General features: G+C 28.4%; 3 protein-coding genes across 3 annotated transcripts; 2 read left to right on the forward strand and 1 right to left on the reverse strand.

Annotated features, from left to right (window-relative positions):
* Positions 1-2,668: 2,668 nt before the first annotated feature.
* On the reverse strand, positions 2,669-3,933 carry LOC123296510 (protein PDF-like). The gene is made up of 2 exons (XM_044878000.1): positions 3,735-3,933; positions 2,669-2,948 (listed from the first exon to the last, which is right to left on the reverse strand). The coding sequence occupies exons 1-2, from the start codon at positions 3,864-3,866 to the stop codon at positions 2,706-2,708; spliced, it is 375 nt and encodes a 124-aa protein (XP_044733935.1). The 5' UTR covers positions 3,867-3,933; the 3' UTR covers positions 2,669-2,705.
* Positions 3,934-7,383: 3,450 nt separating this feature from the next.
* On the forward strand, positions 7,384-18,333 carry LOC123296509 (ubiquinone biosynthesis protein COQ4 homolog, mitochondrial). Its single transcript, XM_044877999.1, has 5 exons — positions 7,384-7,585; positions 15,501-15,938; positions 16,890-17,019; positions 18,010-18,103; positions 18,171-18,333. The coding sequence occupies exons 2-5, from the start codon at positions 15,504-15,506 to the stop codon at positions 18,331-18,333; spliced, it is 822 nt and encodes a 273-aa protein (XP_044733934.1). The 5' UTR covers positions 7,384-7,585; positions 15,501-15,503.
* LOC123296507 (UDP-sugar transporter UST74c) lies at positions 7,798-9,603 on the forward strand. The gene has a single exon (XM_044877996.1). It carries the CDS (start codon positions 7,886-7,888, stop codon positions 8,885-8,887), a length of 1,002 nt encoding a protein of 333 aa, XP_044733931.1. The 5' UTR covers positions 7,798-7,885; the 3' UTR covers positions 8,888-9,603.
* Positions 18,334-22,648: the final 4,315 nt, after the last annotated feature.

Genomic DNA, 22,648 nt, shown 5'->3' on the forward strand with positions numbered 1-22,648 from the left:
ACTAAATTAATAAATATTGCGTATACAATTACACGAAATAGTCAACAAATATCGTTTCTTACATTTTGTTAACTCAATTTTTATAAGAACCCCATCTTAGTCTATAAGGGCTAACATTACGGTAAATTTGCACTTTAACGACCCTTTTTAAAAATGCTCCTACAGGACACCAGAAGCATTTGTCCAGGAAAAAGCCAAAGTAAAGCATTTTTTTACGTAGATTACGAATTCGTTGTCGGAGCTGGTGAAAAATTAACAGTTTTTCGATAATTAATTTACTTGAGTTATATACGAAAATAAAGAAATGACCCTAACATATACTACCATCTAAAATAAAAAAAGCATTTGGGAAAATCAATATTGGGGCAAATATCTTTATAAGTAGTGAGGACAATAACAACATTAACATTCCGAGTTATGCCGGTTGTATATGTTGAAAGGGGAGCCTGTTGAAAAAAGTTATATTTAATTTAAAATTATACATACCCCTAAATCTTGTATGGACACCGAATGATCTTTCAAAACTAAAATGCAATGTCGTCTTGAAACTTGCAAACGTTTTAATATAATATTCGCATTGGGATTTCGACCAATGATAAATGTATCATCGGTTATTGGTCCATAGCGCCTTTTTTCTTTTATTTCTTCTAAATACCACATATTTAATTTTTTTTTAAAATAATATATGTAAATTTTTGAATATTAAAGTTAGTTTGTAGTCTTAGATAAATAAAATATATTAATTATAGCTTAACATATTATTGCATTAATAATAAAGCTTATCTATATTAACTAAATTCAAAAACATTTTTCTAACTATATTAACGATTTTTTATTTCGGCGTTTTATTGATGTTATATCTTTTACTGAATTCTTTCTTACACATTCTTATTTGATAGACAATTACTAAAATAATAGTAATTTTCAAATAAATGAAAATTCAAAACTCGTGGGTTATGTCAGTTACATCTGTCAAATTTATAAACAACTGCCGCCAATCCCGCCGCTACTTTTCTTTGACAAATATCATGCATAGAGTATGGACCATAGATAAAATATAGTAGTGGAAGCATAGACATATATAGTGTGTCCCCGGATAGAGGTAACTGTACTTGTAAATTTCCTTATTTTGCATTTTAAGAAAAAAAGTCATTCTTTATAAGAAGTTTTGCTTATTCTGAAAAGTATGTAGGTATATTTAAAAGTTCTTAATAATCACTATTTTTATTTTTGGTAAACTACCCTTCTGTCTTATAAGTTGGCGAAGTGTTACTAAGAAAAGTTACTCGCAATTAACAATTATGACTCTATACAAAATATCAAGAAGATCCGTGTACTTTAATTATAGCATCATTTTTTATTTGAACAAAAGCTCTAATTATAAAAAAACGTAAGAAAGAAAATAACAATACATCAATTAACATGTACTATCCGAGATTCTTAAAATGGAAAATAAGAAAATTTACAAGTATAGTTACCTCTATCCGGGGACACACTGTATATATAATCTCTTTGAGTGGGAGTATGGACTGACTGAATCTATAATGTTATCTATGACTCTAAGAGCATGAGAGGCACGATGAGAGGACACTGATATAAAATAGAGGCACATTTTTTTGATAACACAGGCAAATTTGATCCGATCTTATTGGAATTTTTTTTGAAAGCCACTAACTTTGGGTCATTCTTTTCAGCTATGTTGTCAGTTTTTCGCTAGCTATCACTAATGTGCTTAATTCCGGGACCAGGACCCCACATTCTTGAAACCTATTATAGTTAGGTTAATTTTGATCACAAATTTGAAAAGTATGACCCATATTTAGTAGGATATCATACTTGGTTTAACAAAATTGGATTAAATTTGGATGTTATAGAGCAAAATTAAATTTTTTAGATTCTGATGACGTCATAAAGTTAAAAAATTTTTGACAATACAGTTACTTTATTTATTATAAACAAAATTTTGACCCTTATTCATCCTTTTAGGAGTTAAATTTCGAAAAACCCCTTTTTAAAATGACACCTACAATATAAAATCAATAGCCTCTCGAAATTTCAAACTTCTATCACTAGCGATTTAGACTAGGTGTTGATATACCAGTCGAGACATTGCCTTTTCCATCTCCAGATAATTTTCCCCGCCTGAAAGGTTTCTGATTTTAAACAATATACAAAAAGAAACATTTAAAAAAATCATCAAAATCGGAGCGACTATTGAGGACACTCTACGAATGGCTATTTTATGTATTACTTTATGCGACTAATTTTGCCTGTATAAGGCTAGTTTAATGGTTTTGTAAAGTGAAAAAATAGCTAAAATAAATTGCAAATAAAAATAGTAAATAAATAAATATAAAATATACAATCAATTATTTTTTCATATAGATTTTATTTTCCTATATTATTAGAGCAACATAAAATGCAAAAAAATTAACATTCTAATTAAGTTTACACTGATTTTATTAATTAATTAAATGGAGTTTTTAAATGATAGTCTCCTGTGAAATCTTGACTATAAAAATAATTTTTAATTCAAAATAATGAAAAAGTGTATTTATTTATTTATATAATTGTATATATTTTCGAAATTATAACTTCAAACTTTTAATTTTAAACTTGCTATAACCATTATCTGTTCTTATTAAAATAAAAATAAATATTTGCATTATTTAATTAGACATTATAAATAGTTTTCAATAACGTATTCATTTACGACCAACTTCATTCATTGTTTTAGGTAGACGTAACAATGAATTGATTAGTTCTGAATTTCGTTTTGATGCATTTAAACGGTACAGATAATTGTCAGACATTTTTCTTTTTGAAATCATGTTCGGTTGTGATTGACAGAGATCTTGTTGATTTCCTGATGTATAATCGCTGAATTCTGATTGAACAGGTTGATTTAATTGAGATAGGATCCATGTTGCCAGTTCATGACTCTTTTTCTGAAAAAAAAATAACACAAGTTCTTTAGACGCTAGTAAGTTATTAAAAAGTATGAACTAAGGAGCTTTTAGGAATGTTATAAGAAATATTTTATTTTTTATTCCTTTATCAAATTCCATGATTTAAGCCCTCATTTTAAAGATGTACCGATTAGGAAAAAACAAGCTAAATAAAAAACATTAAGATTTAATTTTGTTCATTATGTAATTTGTATATCATATATGTAATTAAATTGCCTATAAATTAAAATAAATTACTATTGATATTTTGTATCACTTATATATTATTTCTTTAGTCTGTTTTTGGTCACGGATATCGCACTGTGTAATTTTTCACGGGTCGAGCAAGATTTATTAAAAAAAAGAATTAGAAAATTTACAAATTAAAATTTTAAGGTCTTTTCTATCGTTTCAAATTTTTGAGATATACTACTAGACCCCTTTTTAAATAGGTATTTCTTTGTTTATAAGTAGGTATTAAAAATTAATAATTATTAGATTTATTCAAAATCGCTTTTTAATTGTTTATTATGAAAATTAAAAACTTGCAAATATCAAAAATGGTTTAACCGTATTTAAAAAAAAAGAGTAGAAAATAGTAATTTAGTTTTACAACGCTTTCACCATATTTCTATTACTCTTTGTATCATAAAATTATAATGCCATCTAATTTACATATGTCCTGTGACTTTCAGCTCGGTATCTTCTAATTTTTTATCGAATTGACAAACAAACACAAGAAAGCGTATAAAATTAAAACATGATAAAAAAAGTTCGTATATTTACCTCCATTAATCGATCATCGTCCGGAATTTGAAAAGCACAAGATTGAAATGTGTGACTAAATAACAAAATGATAACAATACTGTATAAAACATTACGATAGACGGAAGAACAATTTTTGAATACGACGGTCATTGTTATATATTACAACAAATAAACTATTTTATTAACTAAAAAAATTCAGTTGTTATCACTACAAAGATGTAATGAATAAATGATAAACAATACCCTGTTGCAACCCTTATTAAATACAAATATCCTAAGTGGGGGCGCATACGTATTTATATTTAAGTATCTTTCACTTGCAGATATTTTTAATTTAACGTTTTATCCGATTAATATATATTTAAACAGAAAATATCTTTGAAAACTTGCGCAAATGTCATTGCAATTGTTTTCAAGAAAGTTATATCTACCCATCGAAGAAGTTATGTAAGAATGTATCTTTTTACCTTATATCAGCTTTTGTCATATTTCTGTATTTTATCTCCACAAAGCAATAGCAGTAGCGTATCGAGGAATTTTTTGAAGATTATTATACCATGTATATATGAAATATATCAAGGAATACTAAGTTTAGTCCCAAGTTTTTAACGTCTAAAAATATTGATGCTACGCGGGACCGTAACGAGGGTACATAGCGTTGGTGGCAAGTATTTAGGTTGCGCCTTATATATATCGGGATCGATTCTAACGTTTTTGATGAATCGTATACTGAGAGTATTTAACTCAAGGGACAATTGGAGAGAGTAGCCATGCATAATTGTGCCATTTTATCTTAAATAGTCTGTACATTTAATTGATAAACATTTTAAAATTTGTGATCAAAATTAACCTAGCTATAATAGGTTTCAAGAATGTGGAGTCCTGGTACCGGAATGAAGTACATAAGTGATAGCTAGCGAAAAATTGATATCACAGCTGAAAAGAATGACCCAAAATTAGTGGCCTTCAAAAAAAATTCCAATAAGATCGGATAAAATTTGTCTGTTATCAAAAAAATGAAATTTTTCAACTTTATGACGTCATCAAAATCCGAAAAAATTATTTTTGCTCTATCATATCCAAATTTTATCCAATTTTGATAAACCAAGTATGTAATCCTACTTAATTTGGGCCATACTTTTCAAATTTGTGATCAAAATTGACCTAGTTCTAATAAGTTTTAAGAATGAGGAGTCATGGTTTCGGAATAAGGCACATAAGTGATAGCTAGCGAAAAATTGATATCACAGCTGAAAAGAATGACCCAAAATTGGTGGCCTTCAAAAAAAATTCCAATAAGATCGGATAAAATTTGTCTATGTTATCAAAAAAATGAAATTTTTCAACTTTATGACGTCATTAAAAACCAAAAAATTTAACTTTGCTCTATCAAATCCAAATTTTATCCAATTTTGATAAACCAAGTATGTAATCCTACTTAATTTGGGTCATACTTTTCAAATTTGTGATCAAAATTGACCTAGTTCTAATAAGTTTTAAGAATGTTGAGTCATGAGTCACAGTTAAAATAAAAGGCCCCAAGTTAGTGGGTTTCAAAAAAAATGCCAATAAGATCGGATAAAATTTGCATGTTTTATAATAAAATTGGAATTTTTCAACTTTTTGACGTCATCAGAATCCAAGACTCAAAGACTGCGCAACTCATACGTGGAAGATGTTCTTCTTGTAAAGTAGTTTAACTGCGGTACGGTGCTGCATTAACTATATACCTACACTAGGTTTCACATTTTGTGACTGATTCATTGAAACAATACATAAAATACAATAAATTATATTATGACGATGATAATAATTTGTCTTCCTGGTTAAATTGGTTGAGATAATTCCTATAAAATATCTATATTTATATTTTTATTTTAATGGAATGTATTTGACAGATAAATCAATAAACTTATTATTTACATAAGATTCATTTTATTATATTGACGTGCAATTTACAAATAATAAAAATATAGTTTTGATAATTTGTTATATATTTATTAATAATATCGGTTACCTTCGAGTATGCAGGTAGTTAATACTTAACTTAAGTCTAAAAACTTCGATATCGTTAAGCTGCACAATGTCATAGTACCTATACATCTCATAACTCTCTTGAATGAAAATAACATAAGTGAGCTGTAAATCGCAGTTAAGAGATACAATTTGTATTAAACTCTTTTTTTTTAATTTGTTCAACCACGCAATAGTTCTTAGAACAAAGGTAAAGAGTATTTCATCCAAGATCAGAATTTATTTACTATCTCGCAAATCGAGAACAAAATTTCAAATCCCGCTATGGTTTTATAGTAAATATTGTATTAAATAAAAAACATACTGCATAGGTACGTTCTATTCTTGATGTCCAAGAATACTGGAGAGAAGAATGAACAGAATACAGGTGATAAAATGTTGAGTTCAAATAATCCCGCTACAGTGATTGAATCTTAATTTGCGGGAATACATATACATATTTAATTAGTAATTTTGAGTCTCATCCATAAACATACATAGTAATTTCAATGTTTTTTATTATTTACAACGAAATGCACTTAAAATAAATTGGATAATGCTAAATAATAAAAAAACATTGAATGAAATCATTCTGAACAAAATATATCCATATGTATTTATTTTATTAATCATGCTTTTAAATATTTTAGATGTAAGATATAAATATCTCCTAATAATTATTTATTTTATAAACCAAGGCATCTCACACAACGGAGTTTTTCATAATAACGTTGCCAATCGACTTTTATGTTTCGGGCACCGTGCAACTAATCTTATTTTATAATTTAATATAATCAATCGTTATCAAATATTTTAATCGGTATTATAGGCGTTCGTGGAATGAAAACATTGAGGGACATCGACACATGATGTACTAAATTCTCCAGGTTTTTAGTGTTTTATAAAAAATTGAGCATTACTGGAGAGGATTCTTGTCCGTAGCGACGCTTACATGGAGGTTTTAAGAAGGAGAACGATCGCTACGTGCTAAAGCATTAGCCAAGCTGTCCCTGAAAATTTGTAGAATTTATAGTTCGTATTTCAGCCACCAGTCAGTAAGTAGTATCTACGAAATTAGCTGTTTGAGTTCAAGTAGATGAAGTTAGTTGCATAATGTTCAAATTGAATGATATTATTTACATGTATATTAAACGTTGATAGATCATTGGAAATTAGCGCACAACAGCCCGCTTTTAATGAGACAACTTAGCGATCGCAGCGCTTCACTTATTTTGTCCATATTTCGGGAACAATATTTTCTATAGCGATCGTTCTCCTTTTTTTATAACCTCCATGGACGCTTATCAATGTTATCAATACAGATAATATCTTTTATTAAGTAGACTACCAAAATTGTTTGTTAAGACCAAGAAAATCTTGTAGCCCCAAGGTCAAATATTTTTACTTATTAGGATTTATAAAAATATAATGTATACCTTCACCTCTGCAGTTGTAGGTTACTATTTATTAAAAACATAATAAATTTCTGAAATATACATTTTGTTAAATATTAGTTAATAATTACTAACAATATTTAACTTGAACTTTGACATTAAACAGCGGTTGTGAAACTTTGGGTGAATATAACATGCGTAATGATCAGTCCTTCATTTTTAAAGTTCATGGTACATGCACGTATTGGTGGTATATGGATGGTATACTTATCTATGAATTACATCACCGGTGTAGAGCACCTTCATAGACATGAAGTGGCGGCTATTTACTCTATGGTTTGTTTGTTGTGATTAAAAATAAAGATTCTAGTTTGAATAAATTAATTTTGAAGTTATTACCAAAATACATTATTCTAATTTTCATCATTTGTACAAAAGGAATCTCTGAAATATACGAAAAAGGTTAGTTAATTACAATAAATTTTTAATAATAACTAAAATAGGTTACGTTTTGTTTATGAAATGTAGTCATTGTAGCTTACTTCACACTGATTTATTTTAATAACCCGTGAAATGTGCCAACTACACTTGCAAATGTGTCAATTTGCATAGTTAGAATAAATTATTTACATTTGTAGTAGGGGTTTTTAAAAAAAAGTAAATTTAAACTGATCACATTTTTTCTTATCAATTTGTTATGAAATACTTGTATAAGATAATGTACAGAAATTTTAAAGAAGTGAACTATTAATAACTGTGAAAATGTTTCTAATGCAAAAATGTATAGACTCAAATTCAAACACAAATGGAAGGACATTATTATTTAAAAGGCTTATATCGGCCTTATTTTATGGATTTGCTTCATTTATGATAACAATAGTGAATAAAACAGTGTTAACGTCATATGGGTTTCCATCATTTCAAGTTCTCGGGCTCGGACAAATGCTCGCAACAATAATTGTTTTATATCTGGCTAAACAATGTAAAATTGTTGATTTTCCTGGATTCGAATTAAGTATATTTTCAAAGATATGGCCATTACCATTGATTTATATTGGAAATATGTTCTTCGGATTAGGTGGTACCAAAGAGTTAAGTTTACCGATGTTTACAGTTTTACGAAGATTTTCAATATTAATGACGATGATTGGTGAATTTTATATTTTGGGTGTTAAACCTAATTTTGGTGTACAAATTAGTGTTTATACGATGATTGCTGGTGCTTTAATTGCCGCTTCAAATGATTTAGCATTTAATTTAACTGGTTATGTATATATTTTACTAAATAATTTTTTTACGTCCTTGAATGGTGTTTATATGAAGAAGAAATTGGATTCAAAGGAGCTAGGAAAATATGGCCTAATGTATTATAATTCCTTATTTATGATTATTCCTGCAATGTTATTTGCTTGGCAATCTGGTGATGTGATAGCTGTATATAATTATGAAAATTGGAAAGATACATTATTTTTAATAAATTTTACACTTTCATGTGTAATGGGTTTTGTGCTATCATATAGTGTTATTGTTTGTACTTTTTATAATTCGGCGTTAACAACAACTGTGATTGGATGCTTGAAGAATATTTGTGTGACATATTTAGGCATGATTATTGGTGGTGATTATATATTTTCGTGGGTGAATTTTATAGGACTTAATTTTAGTATATTAGGTAGTTTATTGTATACATATATTACATTTAGAAAAAGTACAGCTGCACCAGCTTACGCACCATTAAGTCAAAAAACCACGGAAACTGTATAAGTTTATTAATCTCAAGAGTCCTTATAGATTTTTACGCTAATTTAATACGCAAAAACTGCTAGTTCTAGCGAATTTTTTGAAATGAAACGTATTATACCACTCTTGGTGTTATAGTTATAACACTTAGAGTGATATAATACGTGCATTTTTGTGACATTGAGTGTGCACACCAACGAAAAGTATACTACAGCAAGCCTATCAATATCTCAATTCCCAATGTTTCCTCGTTTGCAATTCGAAGTTACATTTTAGGTATACGGGGTGTCCTGTGTTTCGATGGACATAACTTAAGAGCATATTCTTTGGACAATTTTAATTCAGAAGTGTCATATATACTTTTGTCCAAAACCTAACAGTTAAGAAGTTATGTGCACTATTATACCAAAGATAATAGTCAATAGGAGTAAATTGAATAGTTAATTAATCTGATAGGCCATGTAATTGTTATAATTTACTCCTTAACTATTGGATTTTGGGAAAAAGTATATAATGCATTTTCGACTTAAAATTGTCCAAAGATTATGCTCTTAAGTTATGCCCATCGAGTTACAAGACACCCTGTAGAACGCGGTGCCGATTCTCATAGCTAATAAATGAAATTTTCGCGTACAAAAGAAGTTAGACGAGTTAAATTCAATCAAATGACTTATTTTTGAATCAAGCCCAACGTTATTTTTTAAATGACATGTGTACAGATGATACATGGATTATCAAAATATTTCGAAACCTTTTTCGAAAGGTTTTATTATTATTTCATTTTTATATATGTTATATTAAAAAAAAGAATATAATGTATTTATTTGATTCTTTTCATAATTTTATTTTAGTTAATAAAATAAGATGTAACAGTGGAGAATAGTTATTTTTTTTTATAGCTGTCATATTTCCGAAGCTTAAAATAATCAGTGCTAGCTTTTAAAATCGCATTTCATAGGATGACTTGCCTTTTTTTTCGCAAGATTAAATACATTTATGACAAAGCTAACGATTTTCGAAAAACGTTTTAAATAAAAAAATATAAGTTTTTTTATGAGGATCAACTTTCTAATTTAAAGTGTTATTCTATCTCTTACGTTTTAGGATCTAAATTGATTATTAAAGCAACCGTAAAAATTAGGTCCAATCTTATGTCAGAACATGATGCCCCCCATCAAACTCTGCAACTTTTGTTTAAGTTATTTTTCGATTGGTTAACTCTAAAACGAGCTATAAGCCATAATAGATTAAAATGAGCCACCCTGTATATCATGGTATTTGAGAAATGTACAAAAATGTGCATTTTAGAGGAAGAGGGATCCTCTCCTCCAATTCGACGGATTTTTATGGTTTTATTCTCCCTAAGATCTTATTTAACAAAATTTCTGTAACAAATTTTTAAGAGATAGATTTGCCGAAACTAAGCTATTATGGGATATTATACTAAATGGAATTTTTAATTTTATAATGTTTAAAGGATTTTTCCACTGATTCCCATGAAATTTTTTTAAGAAGAATTTGAGATTCATGAAAAAACTTAATAATTATAATGCATGCAAATCCAAAAAGCTCTTACTTTCCCTCTCTATTGGTGCTGTAAACTATAATTACTATAAAATTGGATTATCATGCATCAATAATATTGCCGAAAATCACAATCATTTTGCTTTACGACAATATAAGCGTTTTGATTCGAACTTAAAAAAAAAGAATGTGTCTTCTCCATCGTAAATTTAAGGGCTCTAAAATTTATTTAAAAAATTGGCTAAGAGAGACTGTTATTTTATTCGTAAACCAGTCGTGTCTATCAAAATTGACTGCATTATCGAATAAAAGCATTATGGTGATCACGTTGATTTTAAGGGATATTATTCCTACTTTTTTGTTTTGTTAAATTTGTTTACAAGTGTCATTGTTAATTTCTGAGATGTTTTACTGACAGTAAATTATAACACTTGTTGGTAGTTCTCAACACATTTTGTGGTTACCATTTTGCTTTCAAGTGCTTTTCTTGGCTGAACGCACTCATTTATTAACTTACATATGTTAAATAGTTTTAAAAACAGGGTTTTTAACTGAAAATATAAAAATTTATATTTAAAAAGTAATCTTTTGTAGCAATGTAGGTAAAACCAGAAAATATTGACTTTCATTTTTTTTTCAGTGATATCTGATTCAAATCGCTTCGGAAAAACAATCTTAGGCTATGCTTATTTAATTTGTATCACTGGAATTTACGATTTATTTTTTTATATACTTGAGACGAGTTAAGTCTTACGGCAATAATACTTGAAATGAAGCAAAGTACTCGATATTCGACGAGATTGTATTGCTACTATAAAATATTTCTAACCTTAAATAATTAATTAAAAAGCATATGGTTGTGATTCATTAAAAACAACTGAAAATTGTATCAACTATCTTTAAACTGATAACGAGAATTGAGTTGTTAAATAAAAAATAATTATAAATTTTTATTTCAATTCTTTAAACGCATATTGCTTTTTTTTAAGGATGTACGAGCACCAAGGCAATTTTAAATAAAAAGCTTGATTTTTTTATATGAAGTTGGACTAACTCTAAATCAAATTTTAGGATGGGGGTTGCCCCATTATTAAAATAAATAAATGACTTCAAAAGTAGGCGTATTTAACATTGGTTTTATGGTTGAATGGTAGATGGATGATATGTTTTCATAGATTTATCCAAAACTAATCGGTGGAAATTAAAAAACCCCTTGTGCCCGACTAATTAAAGATGTTAAAATATACTTTCAATTTTGATGGTGAATTATGTTATAACTTGACAATATAAGACGAAAAGTAAGAATAAAATTTTTCGATATTTGGAGTAATTTTCAAAATGTTGAAAATTGCAAATTTTGTTTAATTATTTAGCTTTCGATATTTCGAAAACTAAGGTAGATATCGAAAAATTTTATTCTTATTTTTCGTCTACATTCATGAAGTTATAACAAAATTCATCATCAAAGTTGAAAATAACACAAATAATTTCAACCCTAAATCTGAAATTGCCTTGACACTTGTACTACCTTAACTATTATGATACGATGAAAACAATTTTATAAGAACTTAAAAATAAGTTTTTTTACAAAAAATTGTTTGTTTAATAACTCAATTGATAAGAATCTCTTACCAAATTAAGTGTACCACAATAATTATAATTTTAATCCTAATTTGTATAATATTTATAATTTACCTGATATAATATTTTTCTTTTAATATTTAAGATGTATAAAGCTGTTGCTCAAAAGACAAAAGAGAATTAAAACAATTCTCTTTGACTAAAATAATATTTAATTTTAATTTTTTAAGGTTCTTCCACCTTGTTAATCGACTTTGTACAATGGATTGAGTACATCGACTTGTTAACAATCAATCCGATTGTCACTATTACGCGTGTCCATTTGTTATACTTTGTCGAACGACTTAGTGTGAATCAAAGAGTATAAGATAGAGGAGAAGGCTCCCATTACTGGCAATGTTTAAAAAGGGCATATGAGTTTCAACGCCTCTAGTGATTGCGGATCCATTAATGAACGATGTATAATTTCATTTCTGTAATTTCAGCGTATTTTCGATCTAAGGACCTTTGGGTTATGAACCAAGCACGCTTCCACTACGCCACTCTACTCTGTGTAATAATCTTGTACTAACATTACTGATTCTGTTGTAAATACAGTAGTATTTACAGGATCCAAAAACCAGGTGGCATTCTTGCCTGTATACGAGACTTTTGCCTCTATCTTATACTCATTGGTGTGAATGGTCCATTGTCTATTTTATTGGTGCTTTATTTACAATTGTATACTTATTGTTAGATTATAAAATACACCAAAGATCTTACAGTATTCTTCACATACACTTTCAAATCGTATCATTTTACGTGAAAATTTATTAAAAATGTGAAAAATATCATAAAAGTTTATTGTTTTTATTAATAACCATTTGCTAAATTTGTGTTAAGAAATTTATTTGCTGATTGACTACTCAATTACTACTTAAAAAAACAAAATATTTCACTATTTTTACAACATTTCGTAATATATTTTCAAAACTCGTTCAGCCTTAAGGAGGGTAACTCGCCAGTAATAGAAAAAAATAAATGAGTAGATAATGATTCGAATTTTTGGTATGTTATAGTTAACGAAACATATTATTATATAAAACAAAAATTTGGATACCTTACCGATCAATTAAGGTCTCTTTACTTGCTTTGACTACTGGCTAAACCCATTTGTTTATAAATCCTTAAAGTTTAATCAAATTATTTCTGATTATTTTAAATCACAATATAAAGCAGCATATCCAATTTCTTGATAAAATAAAGCATCACTCGCTTTTAAATCTTGTCATTTTATATTAACAAACTTCCACTTGAAAGTTATCTTCTGCATTTCTCTAGTTAAGAGATATTCATTTATCTCCTGCTCCAGTTACTTTTTCGATATGTCGAGTCAAAAAAGTTGTGCAGTTTGTTTATTTAATTTTTCCTAGAAAATATTTTAATAGTTCCTCTGTAATTTGTATCATTAATGCATCTTATTCATTAAGTCAAATATTCAATTTATGCAAATCTATTTTTCCGTCACATAAAAAAAATGTAAAGCTGCGACCAAATTTGAGTAAAGCTATACCACCCCGTGCGTACGGGTCTGCGGCTCGAAGGTTTGTAAAAAGTCAAGTTTCTAAATATTATTAAAACAGATTCTATGATCCAAAATAAAACTTATTTTCAATTCACCAACTTGCGTGTATTTATAATTATTATTGTTAATACAAGGCACCCACATTATGGAAAAGTAGTTTTAGTAGAATTAGGTGATTTTTTGGTATTGTGCATTTCCTGTTTCCTGTCTTTCTAAGCAAATGTCCATAGACTGAACCTTCTAAGACTTTCTCCAAACTGTACATATTTACATGGTCTGTTAATGAAAAGATGAAGACATTTGTTTAGATTGATGAAGAAATTTTCAACATAAAAGAAATTTAATTTTTCTTACTTATATAATGAAATTTATTGCCTTCTCTACTGATAGTACTGATGTACCTTTTCTAACGGTATAATAATGCGGTGTCCTTCATTTTTATTCGATTACTTTAAATTGGTTGATAAAATAATTAAAGTATAATTAATTATTATTAATTTGATTATTTTATTGAGATATGATCATCAGTTGATATATTTAAATTAAAATTTATAAATAATGTTAATTTTAGAATATATTTTTAAAATAAAAATGCTCATAAAATTTTTCTTTTATTGTAAAAATAATAGGTTTCAAAATTTGTTTTGTTTGTACAAATTGTTGGAAACGTTTGATAATATGTGCCACTTATGAACAAAATAATTATTAATTTGTTAATTTTCAATTATTATTAATTATGTATTATATTGATTTGCATAATATACAATACATTTATTAAATATTGTGATTATATTAAAATTTTGTGTCTTTTTTAATTTATAACCCTATTTTTTGTATAAGTGTTATAGTACAGAGTGTCCCAAAAAAATTTATACACTGGTGAACTTTCAACGAGATTCACAATTACTTGCTCAGTATATAAGTAGTTAATAGTTATAGATTCAAGTCATTAGTCTAGCTGTTTGATTGAATGGCTGAAGTTGTCTGCGACATATATATTAGTATTAACTATGGAGTGTAGAGGTAAAGGAGCACAATCTGTGTTAAAAAAGGGTGTTCCTTTACCTCTACACTCCATAGTATTAACCCATTAAAAATTTTTCTTATTGTAATATAATTTTATTTGTTGATATTGAATTTGATGTATATATATTTATCCTTGAAATTAATTTTTATAAATTTGATTTGTTTAAATGCCCAGAAATATATATTTTTTTAAAGTTAATAGACCGTAACTTGCTAAGCTACGCTCAATGTGATTTATATTAACTAACATTTTTATTTTTATTAAATTTATGGTGGTTACTCATTGTTTGTTTTTAAATATTATGATTAAAAAAATTTAATATTTGTATATATCGAATAAAATGTCATAATAATTTCGAATAAATTTTTTATTTGATTTGCATTTCAAAATAAATAGGGGATAACAATTGATTTTTTTCATTTACAAAAATTATATGCACCTAGCGAAATAAATCATGTTTATCGAATTCATTTGATTTAAGATCGAACAGCAGTTTTTTTTCCAAAATGTATTTTTAACAACGAATTTTTTATCTTTAATTTCGATAGAATTCAGTATATAAGGTAATCATTAAATTTACCTGATTTTTATACTTTTTGGATCAAAATAACCCCATCCACCGAGTTTCATCAAATTCCATAAAAAAAATTTTTTTTCCGATTTTCTCGATTTTTTCAAAGGGGTACCCCTTAAAAAAATTTCAAAATTTCGAAAAATTTTTTGTATCTCCAATTTCGATAAAACTCAGTAAATAAGGTAATTTTGACCCAAAAAGTACAAAAATCGGGTGCATTTGTTGAATGGTCGAATAGTTCTTGAGGTACGGAATAAAATCGATTAATTCCGATATACGTCTAGCCGATGTCAATATCTTGTCATTTGAAAAGTTAACGCCTTTTTTCATTAGCCTATGTTTTTGATATGAATTGTATTTTTTTTAGATCATGGTTCGTTTATTTCGGCCTTTATCAATGTTTGTTGCAAGAAGACAGTTCATACCAATCGAACAGCCGCCGCAACAACAACAGCAACAAGAACGACATGAACAAGAACAGCAATACACTAAGCACGATTTTGACGATTTTTTTCATTCCAATCATATACCTCTAAATCCCTTACAACGTGGTTTATTAAGTGTTGGATCTGCTCTTATATCCATAACGGATCCATCAAGAGGTGATATGATTGCATGTTTAGGTGAGACAGTTGGTTCACCAGCATTGCAATATATGTTATGGAAAATGCAACAATCAAATGAGGGACAAGAGATACTAAAGGAACAACCACGAATCAATTCAAATACTATTGATTTAGATAAATTAAGAGATATGCCACCAAATACATTGGGAAAATTATACAGTGATTTTTTAATAAATAATGTAAGTTGTAACATTTGATAGGGTGGCGAGCGAAATGGAAAATTTGAAAATATAAGAGCAGTTTAAGATTCTGGAAAAGTTATAGAATTACACTCTCGGCCAGGGAAATTCTTGAGAATTCACAACTCACATGAAATAAAGCTATTTTGTTGGTAGCATCAATAGCATCAATATTTTTAAGCGTTACAAATTTGGGCCTAAACTTCTAGTGATAGAAAAAAGAACTATTGTCAGAACGCAAAATATAGCACAGCACATTAAAATGTATAATAAAGCATATAACTCCTCTCTCTTTAATCATTGAAATAATCAGCTGATTGTAACGAGAATGGTTTACATTTTGATACTCGTGGCGCTGACATCTTAGCGTTAAAATCCAATACTTTGATATATTTCATATATACATGGTATAATAACAAGTATTTATGAATCTCAAATCTTTCTCTGTTTGAAAAAAATTGCAGTGGCAGGACACTTGTCTTGCCAAGGCTTAAGATCAAACGATGCCCTATTTAGGTAGAATCATTCAAACGCTAAGATGCTACGAGGTAATCAAGGATTCCACATACATACATATTATAACATATAAACTCCAATAAAGACCTTTTTAGATGTCGTGAATCTAGAGTCGTCCCTTTGTAAATTATGGAGGCCCCTTGAACAAAATTTTTACCTATATAGATGTCTCTTGCACAAAAAACTTGGCTATTTGGCTAATCCGCTACTGTGATAGGGCCAAGATTGTTTCGAGCAAAATATGATAGCGTTGATCATGAGTTTAAAATATTTTAACACCACTTTGAAGCTTAAAAAATTAGAGACTTGCTTCTTTGAGACTTGAAAAGTTAGAGACAACAGGATAAATTCGTAATTTCAAAACACCACTTCGATCGCTACCCTATAAAATTTGTTTCACTTTTTTAGTATTCAGTCATGTTTTATTATTTATAGGATGTTACACCTGACTCACGATCGCCTGTACAATTTGTGGATGATTTGGAACAAGCTTATGTTATGCAACGATATCGAGAAGTTCATGATTTATTTCATACAATACTTGGAATGCCTACAAATATGTTAGGTAGGAATTTAACAAGATATACCTTTAAATGACAAGATAAAGTGCAACATCAATCTTTTATCATGGGAAAGGCTTAACTAAAAATTTTATATTCATTATCTAATCATTTAAAATTCAAGCCACTTTCTTGATTATTTCAATTTGCACGGAAGTACACATAAGTGATAGCTAGCAAAAAACTGGTGAATAGAATGATCCAAAATTAGTCGGTTTCAAAAAAAATTCCAATAAGATCGGACCAAATTTGGCTGTGTTATCAAAAAAGTCAAATTTTTAACTTTATGACGTCATCAGAATCTAAAAAATTTAATTTTGCTCTACCACATACAAATTTTATCCAATTTTGTTAAACCAAGTATATAATCCTACTAAATTTCGGTCATACTTTTCAAATTTGTCATTAAAATTAACCTAGCTCTAATAAGTTTCAATAATGTGGAGACTTGGTCCATGAATTAAGCACATAAGTGATAGCTAGTGAAAAATTGACATCACAGCTGAAAAGAATGCCCAAATATTAGTGGGTTTCAAAAAAAATTCCATTAAGATCGGATCAAATTTGCCTGTGTTATCAAAAAAATCGAATTTTTGAACTTTATGACGTCATCCAAATCAAAAAAATTTAATTTTGCTGTATCACATTCAAATTTTATGCAATGTTGATAAACCAAGTATGTAATCCGACTAAATTTGGGTCATACTTTTCAAATTTGTGATCAAAATTAACCTAGTAGGTTCTGCAGGTAGGCTCCAATAGGTTTCAAGAATGCGGAGTCCCCGTCCCGGATTTAAGCACATAAGTGATAGCTAGCGAAAAATTGATATCATCAATAAAATCGGATCAAATTTGGTTGTAATATCCAAAAAAAGTCGGATTTTTTTAACTTTATTACTTGTTTTCAATGTTTCTTATTAGTCATGGCTTTAGTATAACGAATTAAAGTTAGAAAACTATCTTTATAAAAAACAGATACAATTTTTAATTTTTAGGTGAAGTTACCGTAAAATGGATTGAAGGTATCCAATTAAAACTACCAATGTGTGTATCTGGAGCAATTTTTGGCCCAATTCGATTACGACCAAAGTAAGTTATGCATATTCCAACATAATAAAATGAATATATGTATATATTTTTTTGTAATTATTTATAGGCATAGACAAATTTACCTTCAATATTATTTACCATGGGCAGTAAAAACAGGAATTACAGCAGAATTTTTAATGAATGTATACTTTGAAAAAAGATGGGATCAATCTATAGACGATTTACATAAGGAACTAAAAATAACTCCTTTAAATATTCAAAAAAATTAATTTAATTAGTTTAAAAAAAGTTTTTTTTAGTGCAATAAAAAAAAAGATGTTTTAATTTATTTATAATATTATTTTTGTGATTAATATGGTTAGTTATGTGAATAAAGTGATTATTTGTCCCCATTCTTTAATCTACTAACGATAAATTTTAATCTGCAGTAATCTTAAACTTATGTGATTCACATCACAGCAATGTAACTAACACTACACAAAATATATACCTATATGATTTATATGGCATTAAATTCAGGGCCGCGCCAACAGCTATAAACACTTTTATCCTCAAAATACTACATATGATACATAATATTCTATACATACTTTGCGGGTGTACTGTTTAACATTTATAGATTACTAGGATTTAGATAGTTCCGGGTTTCTTTGTAAATTCTCTAATTAAGTTGTTATTAAATTTTTGAATTTAGGTGTGTACCATGGTTTTTTCCCTTTTTGTATAGATTTAAAAACTTTCAGTTCCTCAATTACTTGTAGATTAATTGTACTTGTACTTTTTAACCAACAGTTATGAAAAATATTTCATTTCAATTTCATTGCAGCAACATTGGTTAAACAACTATCGTTATTTTTTCCTTTATTTAACTTTAAAATGTAGCATTCTATGAGTGTTACGAATTTGAAGGTTGTATCATTGCAACTGAATTTTGAGGTGAATTTGTCTAGAAGCTCATAAAGAGGAATCCACAGAAAACTTTCACGAGCATAATCGTTCAGTTTGTTCTTATTCATATTACGACAGTTTTATCAATAGACCTTTTCATCGATTTGATTTTGTTTCGGGCAGTCAAAAAACTATACAATCTAAGAAAGTCTAATACATTTTATCTTTTTCTAGCAGCGCTTTTTGACTAGGATAGAAGATATGTGATATGTCTTTACTTGATTGAAAACTGCCCGAAACAAAAAAGTATCATTTTGTAGATGAAAAGCCCTATTAATCAAATCGTAAATTATTACTGTCAAACTGTCACTATGGAAATTTGAACTCGTAACCTCCTACGCAGGCAATGACCAAATTTGTGTTGATAACAAGGTTGAAATAATAATCAGGTTGGTTGCCTTAACATCGTCGGACAAAATATTCCCACGACAATATTTACCCGAACGAAATATCTCCTTGATGAAATATTCCCACAACAAAATATCTTCAGATAAAATATCTCTAGACAAAATATGCACAAGTATTAGCACAAAGTCTTTAAAATCAATGAACGCAATCACCTGGTGAACCAAAAAGCCAAATAATCCCCAGACCTGCGCTAACTCGACTTCATTAAAGGTATGGTCATCAGTGAATGAACGCAATCATACGGTTAACCAAAAAACCCGCAAACACGTGTTAACACCATTAAAGACATGCCCAGCCCGTGCATTAATGAATGAAAATGTCAAAAAACCCGCAAGAAGATATTTTCTTTTAGGAATATTTTATCGGGAATATATTTTATCCAGAGATATTTTTTCCGAGGATGTTTTGTCGTGGGTATTTTTGGTCAATGAACATTTTTATTCGAGAATTGATGAATCCATTGAACAGAATTAAAGAGAACCGACTGTGATAGTAACTCCAGATCTTTGTAGTTCTCATTAAAAGCTCGGGAGTAGTCGTAGAAACTCACTTTATAACTAATGTAACAGAAGTTACTAAAGGTTAAAAATATGAATACGGGTGGCCTCTGTTAAAGATCGATGTGTCTGATGAACAGAGGTTGAACCCAATTATTTAGAAAGGTCAATAGATAAAATAGATTTGTGGTGCTGAATAAATTAAACCCATGGGAAAATGGGTGGTCCTAGTAAATTAAGGGTAGGTATAATTGTTTTTCATCATACCTATAATATTTTTTAGTAATTATGAACACCATATATAAACATTATTATACTAAAATTGACACTTATTTTTATTATTTATGATTCTTTTGTAATAATTTGTTAAATTCCCTCAGATTTTAAATTACATAAAAATGACAAAAGAATTATCGAAAATCGATATTGTAGAAATATGCAGGTAAAAAATAATAAATAAATCAGGTGTTAAAGAATTTTGAATGCGAGTACTCACCTGTTTTTGTAGGTATATATACTACAATATTATATATATATAATATTATTATATTATGTGTAAGCGTAAATAAGTATTTTGTACATGTAAGTATAAAGAGTTTCATGAGATATGTAATTGGTGAAACAAAGTGACACTCACCTGATGGTCAGTAATAGATTTATACTAGCTATTTCCAGCGGCAACGCTCGCGATGTTGTTTTAAGAATTAGTACCTGGATTACCGAGCTCTTCTCGGTATATTTTGAGTTAAAAAGACAAATTTTATCACTAATATAAGCACCGTTTAAAATGTCTTTATGCAAATGTCATTTGAATGTCCCGGTAATGTACTTTATTTCGTTAACTACGATATACACCAACAGATGTCAGGAAGAGTCATATTTTGCAGTGTATGTTTCAGTTCTTCATGAAAAGGCGGATAAAAGAACATTTTTAAAAATGAAACCTAGATAGACTTTTCGCCCCATAAAACCCCTGCATACTCATTTTCATGAAAATCGTTGGTATATATATATATATATATATATATATATATATATATATATATATATATATATATATATATATATATATATATATATATATATATGAAATTACGCTTTCATGGTTACCCTGTACTCGTGGCGTACTATTAGTATTAGGAGAACATATTTTAAAAATAGTTTCATTTGAAATATCTTAACAGTTTGCTGATTCACTTCTTAATCATGTCTTCAGTATTAGGAAAACATCTATAAAAACTGTTACATTCGAATCATGTTTATCTGATACACTTATTATTTAACTCATTCAAAATATAGATGTATATTTTTTCTTTAAAATTATTTATTGTCTAGCCTGGTTTTTCCTAAGCGGTACAATTTTTGTCCGTGAGTATACCTTTTCGTCAGAAGCCAATATGCAAATCTTGAAAATGAGAGGTTAATCATGGAATTTGATAAAGTAATAAGGAAAATAAGGTGTGGACAGAAAAAAAAAACGTGATGGAGAAATAATATATAAGGATTAATTAAGTTAATACATTCGAATGTGAGGCTTCATTTGAAAATTAACATTCGAATATTGTAAAAAAATATTCGCATTCGCCTCCGCGAATGTACAAAATTCAACATTCGTCCCACCACTAATACGTATATATTTTGTTTTAGGTCCATTGGAAACTGAAACCAACCCTGATTTTATTAAATCAATTTACCCAATTTGAATTCGTTCTATAACAAACTCATAGCATAAGCTAAATATTTAAATATCTTCAATAACATAAATTAAAATCAATTTATTGTGAATAAATTATATTGACATGTATCCAGTAACCAAGTTTTGAAATCATAAAATAGGCCGAAGATACCTATACATTAAATTAAACTGTGTAACTGATCTAGTCGAATGTTTTATAAATTACATGAATTTTTAATCTTTTTCTGTGTATTTTCCTTCAAAACAGGGGGGTGCAAGTGACATCCTAGGACCTTCCCTCCTTTTGGCGCGCTTGGATAAGAAGACGAACAGATGACGCTCTTTGCCAACTAGCTGGAACATCACTAATAAAAATACAGGGTGTACACCATATATCATCCATTACAGCCTTGCCCTGCCCTGCAGGTACCATGTACAAATATTATGTTTGACATATTCTGTGAAATGCTAGACAAAAACACACAAAGAACTAAACATTTCTTACCTCTACCCACAATGCTCCAGCATACAACACACATTGACAAAGTCAACTTATACTCTTACTTATTTAGTTGCTTAGTAGTATACCTACCTATCTTAAAAATTATATTAATAAAGAAAAAAAAAAGTACACACTAATAAAAGTACACGATCTACATAAACTATACTTAACGAACATACCCGAACATATACTTGGAATATATTCACGAATAAATACAATCTTATGTATGGAATATGATCATGAAATTCATACCATGTTGCATTCCACTCCATCATTCCACGTTTGGTTTTAAGCATAGTCGTGTATATGTGTGTATTATTATTAAATTATAATAATCATAATAGATAGAATAATGTAAATGGTATGATTGTTGTACAAAAAAAAACCGAAAAAAATTTAACAATTAATATGGTGTTTGGGATCGTCTTTTAAAAATCAGGAATATCAAGGATAATATCGATTTTTTATTTAAGTGTTTGCAATATTTATTATTTAAGTGAAGTGATCTTAAGAAGTATCTTAAATGTGGATGTGTGTTTGTGTATTATAATTTT

The sequence above is a fragment of the Chrysoperla carnea genome, chromosome 3 (assembly GCF_905475395.1).
Source record: "Chrysoperla carnea chromosome 3, inChrCarn1.1, whole genome shotgun sequence".
Taxonomy (NCBI): domain Eukaryota; kingdom Metazoa; phylum Arthropoda; class Insecta; order Neuroptera; family Chrysopidae; genus Chrysoperla; species Chrysoperla carnea.